Source organism: Coregonus lavaretus (assembly GCF_964263955.1).
Source record: "Coregonus lavaretus genome assembly, contig: HAP1_SCAFFOLD_509, whole genome shotgun sequence".
NCBI classification, from domain to species: domain Eukaryota; kingdom Metazoa; phylum Chordata; class Actinopteri; order Salmoniformes; family Salmonidae; genus Coregonus; species Coregonus lavaretus.
This window is the reverse complement of record NW_028158503.1, coordinates 251956-259369: the sequence shown is the minus strand read 5'-3', so window position 1 is coordinate 259369 and position 7414 is coordinate 251956. Positions and strand designations below refer to the sequence as shown.

Sequence of the window (7414 nt, the reverse complement as noted above, 5' to 3'; positions counted from 1 at the left end):
ATGCCTTTCCTATTTCCTTTTTATATTCTGCCAATTTGAATGGCCTTTCTGACCCAGGCACATGAACCACCTCTGAGCAGTCTGGATACAAAAGGACATAAGGTCCTTCGTGCATGTCCTTGTTAAATGTTGTCATTTTCTGGACAGCTTGTTTCAGTAGATCAGGTGCTGCTACCTCTGGGTCTGTAAATAACGGTAGTGTTTTCCCTCTTAGAGGTTTTAAATCAGTTCCATTTGGCACCATCAATCCTACGTTTATCTAGTAAAATAACAAAGATATAATTAATGTATACATAGGTAAAATAAATATACACAAACACACAAATACATATAGAGCATTGCAAAATTGTATAGGACGGTCAGTACACCTTACCTGGACGTGTTTTCTTTCTTTAGGCCTATATCTTCCTTTTGGCCCATAGTTAAAAGACTGTCGTTCTTTTGATTTCGAGCTTCTGTACTCCATGAACTGTTTGTATGATGGGCATGGCTGTTCTGCAGAAATGGACAGAGTTCCGAAACAGAAAGTTAGAAGCCGCTCAAAAAATCATTAGCGTTACTGTCCTTAGATAGCTAGCGTTTTGGTTTTGCTAAACTTACTTTGCATAGCACTGTCCGGCTGTCGAGACGTCCCCTGTGTTTCCAATGTTTCCGTCTTGTCCGCGTCCTTTAAAAACTCCAAACACCGACCACACGTAAAGCAAAACCGCGTTAAGCTGTTCATGTGTTTGCCACAAAACGGGCAAAACATCCCTCGGCCGCAGTCCATGTTCGGGCGGTCACCATAAACTTATTTGACGCCATAAACTCCACAACAACAACACGAAAAGACCACGCTCATCACTTCCGTGTCACTTCCGGTATGTGGTACATTCCTTTTCCGTGAAGAATCTGTCATTTGTACATTTGTTTCGGGACTGGTAAAAGTGTTTTGCGTCTTGTTAATTTGTTTTCTAAAATGTAAATTTGTTTTCTAAAATGTAAATTTGTTTTCTAAAATGTAAATTTGTTTTCTAAAATGTTAATTTGTTTTCCAAAATGTAAATTTGTTTTCCAAAATGTAAATTTGTCTCGAGCTTTGTAAAAGTGTTTCATTCTTTGTAATGTTGCTTTGCACTTCCCGGCCACCGTACATATGTGTATATATAAACTCAGCAAAAAAAGAAACGTCCCTTTTTCAGGACCCTGTCTTTCAAAGATAATTCGTAAAAATCCAAGTAACTTCACAGATCTTCATTGTAAAGGGTTTAAACACGGTTTCCCATGCTTGTTCAATGAATCATAAACAATTTATGAACATGCATCTGTGGAACGGTCGTTAAGACACTAACCGCTTACAGACGGTAGGCAATTAAGGTCACAGTTATGAAAACTTAGGACACTAAACAGACATTTCTACTGACTCTGAAAAACACCAAAAGAAAGATGCCCAGGGCCCCTGCTCATCTGCGTGAACGTGCCTTAGGCATGCTGCAAGGAGGCATGATGACTGCAGATGTGGCCAGGGCAATAAATTGCAATGTCCGTACTGTGAGACGCCTAAGACAGTGCTACAGGGAGACAGGACGGACAGCTGATCGTCCTCGCAGTGGCAGTCCACGTGTAACAACACCTGCACAGGATCGGTACATCCGAACATCACACCTGCGGGACAGGTACAGGATGGCAACAACAACTGCCCGAGTTACACCAGGAACGCACAATCCCTCCATCAGTGCTCAAACTGTCCAAAATAGGCTGAGAGAGGCTGGACTGAGGGCTTGTAGGCCTGTTGTAAGGCAGGTCCTCACCATAAATCACTGGCAACAACGTTGGCTATGGGTACAAACCCACCGTCGCTGGGCCAGACAGGACTGGCAAAAAGTGCTCTTCACTGACGAGTCGCGGTTTTGTCTCACCAGGGGTGATGGTCGGATTCGCGTTTATCGTCGAAGGAATGAGCGTTACACCGAGGCCTGTACTCTGGAGCGGGATCGAGGTGGAGGGTCCGTCATGGTCTGGGGCGGTGTGTCACAGCATCATCTGACTGCGCTTGTTGTCATTGCAGGCAATCTCAACGCTGTGCGTTACAGGGAAGACATCCTCCTCCCTCATGTGGTACCCTTCCTGCAGGCTCATCCTGACATGACCCTCCAGCATGGCAATGCCACCAGCCATACTGCTCGTTCTGTGTGTGATTTCCTGCAAGACAGAAATGTCAGTGTTCTGCCATGGCCAGCGAAGAGCCCGGATCTCAATCCCATTGAGCACGTCTGGGACCTGTTGGATCGGAGGGTGAGGGCTAGGGCCATTCCCCCCAGAACTGTCCGGGAACATACAGGTGCCTTGGTGGAAGTGTGGGGTAACATCTCACAGCAAGAACTGGCAAATCTGGTGCAGTCCATGAGGAGATGCACTGCAGTACTTTAATGCAGCTGGTGGCCACACCGGATACTGACTGTTACTTTTGTTCAGGGACACATTATTCAATTTCTGTTAGTCACATGTCTGTGGAACTTGTTCAGTTTATGTCTCAGTTGTTGAATCTTATGCTCATACAAATATTTACACATTAAGTTTGCTGAAAATAAACGCAGTTGACAGTGAGAGGATGTTTGTTTTTTTGCTGAGTTTATATGCGAAAACAAACCATATGGGGGATTGGAAGTGATGCAGATAATTACATTGATGGAAGTTACAATCTATCTGCAATATTAAAGCTGATCTAACCCCTACAAAAAATTATGGTTCTATGAATACCTGGAAGGCCATCAGTACTTTCCTGTCACTCTGAATCTTTTGGGCGAGAAGATTCTCTGAGACAGTGCGTGGTCTGACATAAAACCGTACATGAACCGTGTGGGCACGTCCTCCCATGTCACGTCACCGGCGTGACTTTACTCATCCCTCGCGCTCTGGAGAGGTCATAATCCATACTTTCAATCATACGGATGGTTTACAACAGGGTTCTTCAATTCCGGTCCTGGAGGGCCGAAACACTTCTGTTTTTTATTTCTACCTGGTAGTTAATTGCACTCACCTGGTGTCCCAGGTCTGAATTAGCCCCTGATTAGAAGGAGAGGATGAAAAACAGAGGTGTTTCGGCCCTCCAGGACCGGAATTGAAGAACCCTGGTTTACAAGGTATTCGTAGAACCATAGTTACATTTGTAACTTCTATTTCCTGAGCTACGCCCCTATACATAAATGTTTCTTGAAGGTATCTGACCAACATATTCCCAGTCATGTGAAATCCATAGATTAGGGTTTATTGAATTTATTTCAATTGACAGATTTCCTTTATGTGAACTCAGTAAAATCTTTAATTGTTGCATGTTTATTTTTGTTCAGTGTATACATGAGTTGTATATAGGCCCTCTGTAGCTCAGTTGGTAGAGCATGGCGTTTTCAAAAAGTGAGAAATTCAGGCACAATAAGTTGAGTACTGCTTAAATAAACCCGACTTCGATGGTATATGTGCAGGAGCGCCACAATACCTTAGAGTTAATCTTCTATAAGAGGAACAGGAGCGCAAGCTGTAGAACATTTTAGTTGCTGGTACTCAGCCCTGGTGAGCTCTTGCCCAAGTCAAGCACTGTTAGCAAGACGGTCTCCCGAGTGGCGCAGTGGTCTAAGGCACTGCAATGCAGTGCTAGAGATCCTGGTTCGAATCCAGGCTCTGTCGTAGCCGGCCGTGACTGGGAGACCCATGGGGCGGCGCACAATTGGCCCAGCATCGTCCAGGGTATGGGAAGGAATGGCCGGCAGGGATGTAGCTCAGTTGGTAGAGCATGGCGTTTGCAACGCCAGGGTTGTGGGTTCGATTCCCACGGGGGGCCAGTATGAAAAATATATATTTAAAAAATGTATGCACTAACTGTAAGTTGCTCTGGATAAGAGCGTCTGCTAAATGACTAAAATGGAAGACCATTATATTATTATTTGTTCATATAGCCAACTATCAAGTCTTACTATCATTGATACAAAACAGTCAATAGGATGCTCACAACAACCAACTTCATGTGGCTAAATAGTGCTCACCAGCCAGTAAACATGAATATACAAATACAATTTATTGAATCACAACTTTTAATTTGAACGTAAAACATGCATAGGTGGCATTAGTGGATCAACGTTAGATGTCTTGGTATCATTGCTGATTCGCTTTGACTTTGTTGTAAAGGTAGTCCATCAGTTTCTAAATGAGAAAGATTAGTCAATTAATTGTAGGGGATATATTGTCCATTTTAAATGAGAAATTCACAACAGATTACATTTTACCATCAACTTCTGCATCTGGAGAATAGCCATGTCATCCAGTAACCCAATGTCGGCATCTTCAACAGTATCATCCGAGAGGCACAATGTCTTTGGAGAAAATATATGACTAGTTTAGACTGCTTGAAATAACTTAAACCCCAACAACCTCAATATGAAAAGTTACCTCTCCATGGGCTGTAGGGATTGTTACATGTGGAGACAATCCAGACAGGGAGCAATACAGGTGGTCATCACTGGCTGACTGCAAAACAGATCTAGAAACAGAATTTAGGACAGAATTAATTTGATCAACTCTGATATCCCTTAAAAGATTGCAGTTTTGAAACTGCAGTAAAGGTGCAGTAACTGCAGTCGACTCAACTGGTATTTTGGACCCAGTAATTGCAGAACTGCAGTTACACTGCACTGGGATTGTGATAAGTGAAGACAAACCCGTGTTTCGTTCCAGTCAGTGGCGACTGATCACTGATTTTGGCAAGACGAGTTTTGGTTATTTTTGTATTTGTGGATGTGGCACACCTGCAAGAACAAATGAGCAGAATCAACCAGAAGAGGGCGTTTCAACTAACACTACTGAATTAGTTCAATCAGGTGTTTGAGTGGTGGACTGGAATAAAATGAGTAGCACCCGGTTGCTCACCAGGACTGATGAATATATAGGGAGAGTTACCGTAGGCTTCCAGTGCTTGAGCTATTGGCAAGTAATCTGGCTTTCTTGGAACCCTTTAGAAAAAGAAAAAATACAATTTAGTACATTTTCTATGTGGAAATGGCCAGTCTGTTCCCAAACACACATTGGTCTAATGCCATGCAAATAAAGTGGGAGCTAAACTATACCTACCGCTGCCTAAACATCAGCCCTTTATGGTTGTGGGGTCTGCTCACCAACCAAGAATTCACAGAATGGGACAAACACCAAATTGAGACTGCATGCAGAATTCTGCATAAACATGGGTGTAGAACGTAAAACACCAAATAATGCATGCAGAGCAGAATTAGGCCGATACCCGCTAATTATCAAAATACAGAAAAGAGCCGTTAAAATTCTACAACTACCTTAAAGGAAGCGATTCACAGAGACCAGAGCCCCAGGACAGCTACACAATTAGACCCAACCAAATCGTGAGAAAACAAAATGATAATTACTTAACACATTGGCATGACTTTACCAAAAAAACACAGCAAACTGGACTGCTATTTGGACCTAAACAGAGAGTAGTGGCAGAATACCTGACCACTGACAACCAAAATTAAGGAAAGCTTTGACTATGTGTAGACTCAGTGAGCATAGTCTTGCTATTGAGATGCAGCCATAGCCGGTCTTCTCTTGAGAGCCAGGTCTGCCTGTGCACACTGCCCACAGAACGAGGTGGAAACTGACCTGCACTTCCTAACCTGCCAAATGTATGACCAGAGAGACATTTCCCTCAGATTACAGACCTACAAAGAACTCGAAAACAAATCAAATTTGGATAAACTCCCATATATTAGGCGAAATACCAGTGTGTCATCACAGCAGCAAGATTTGGGACCTGTTGCCACAAGAAAAGGGCAACTAGTGAAGAACAAACAATTGTAAATACAACCCCTGTTTATTTTCCCTTTTGTACTTTATCCATTTGCACATCTTTATAACACTGTTTATTATCTATTTCACGTGCTTTGGCAATGTAAACATACGTTTCCCATGCCAATAAAGCTCTTTGAATTGCGAGCTACCTTTGATGGTTCTGTTGTAGTCTTCCGTTTATGAGCCGATGCACCTTCACTTACTTTGACTACAGAAGTAAGAAATGTATCGTTAATGACAAGTTTATATGCATTTAAATTAATTGAGGAAATAAACCATTACCTTTTTTACTGAGCTTCCTAGTGAGAGGCTGGTGAATCTCGGGTGACTCGGTCTGTAAAATATGTTGGATGTTGACATTTCTACAGTAAGCCACAAGGAGGCAGTACTAAGCCATTTATAGCCAGTCGGATAATCAATGTTCCATCCTACCTTTATGGCGATTGTGACTTCACCTGCCGAAATGTCATCCGCTAGGAAAGTAAGTGTGGAAACAACCCTTACTTAAAAACATACATGTATTCCAAAAAATTATTAAAATACAATTGAAAATCGCACCATTTATTAAATCCATTATCAGGGTTTTTTGAAGCGCAGGTGGCATTTTCATCAATTCCACTTTGAAACCCTGATCTACTGTTGCAAGAGTCTGCTCCAATTTTGCCTCCATCTCGTTTATACGGTCCTGTGCTGTAAAGGGAGAACATAGTGAATTCAGTTCATTTGAAGAACATGGAAAACGGACGGTAGGGTTAGGCCTTCTTCAAATTAAAAACCTTCTTTCTCGAACTGTTGAATAAAAAGCGCCCCTCGCTTTTGGTGCATCTCTTTGCTAATTTGACCATCTGTGTGTCCTTCTGCCTGATTGCTGATTTTTCTTATCCTTCTTGGTGCCATGGTTTCATCAGTGTGCCTTTCCCCCCTGCCTCCACATCACCTGAACGCTGATTTATAACCTTCAGGACACCAGGTGTTCCTGATCAGTCAATTGACCTTAAATTGACCCTAGAATCCACCTGAGGCCACTAATAACTCAACTCACTAACCATTAGTGCTGGGCTAGGACAAAACTGTGTCCTGTGGGTCAATCTAATATTAATTTAAAAGATGGCCAAGTTTAAGATCTATTAACAGTTCAGTACTGGAAAGCTGATGTTTTCTTTGGTGGAAGTGTGACATGCAGTTATTCAATGACTGGTGGAGAGTGAATTGTCCTCCTGTATTAGAGGGTAAACTGTTTATTGTTGAACTGTGTCATTGTAGTTTCTGATGTTTGGGTAAATGGCTAAACATTAGATTCAGTAGTTTCTCCAAGTACAATCATTAAATTCAATTCACATTGCATGAAACCATTTATGCATTTACACAGGCAGCCCAATTCTGATATTTTTGTCCACTAATTGGTCTTTTGACCAATCACATCAGATCTTTTTCAGAGCTGATCTGAACGGTCAAAATACAAATTAATGAAGAATATCAGTATTGGGCTTCCTGTGTAAATGCAGCCTTCATTTCAGACCAAAAAATATTTTGACTCTTCTCTCAAAATGGATCTCAAAAGTATTTATTGTACAAAACAGAAATA

The 7414-nt window shown here is 42.0% G+C and overlaps 1 protein-coding gene across 1 annotated transcript; it reads right to left on the bottom strand.

The window, feature by feature from the left end:
• Window positions 1-3921: 3921 nt before the first annotated feature.
• Window positions 3922-6726, bottom strand: LOC311123888 (borealin-2-like; the record flags this gene model as incomplete). Its single annotated transcript, XM_084198106.1, has 10 exons — window positions 3922-4176; window positions 4260-4346; window positions 4423-4513; window positions 4692-4778; window positions 4930-4982; window positions 5979-6037; window positions 6112-6163; window positions 6262-6302; window positions 6388-6519; window positions 6606-6726. 10 exons carry the CDS (start codon window positions 6724-6726, stop codon window positions 4129-4131), a joined length of 771 nt encoding a protein of 256 aa, XP_084054232.1. The 3' UTR covers window positions 3922-4128.
• Between the last annotated feature and the right edge of the window lie 688 nt (window positions 6727-7414).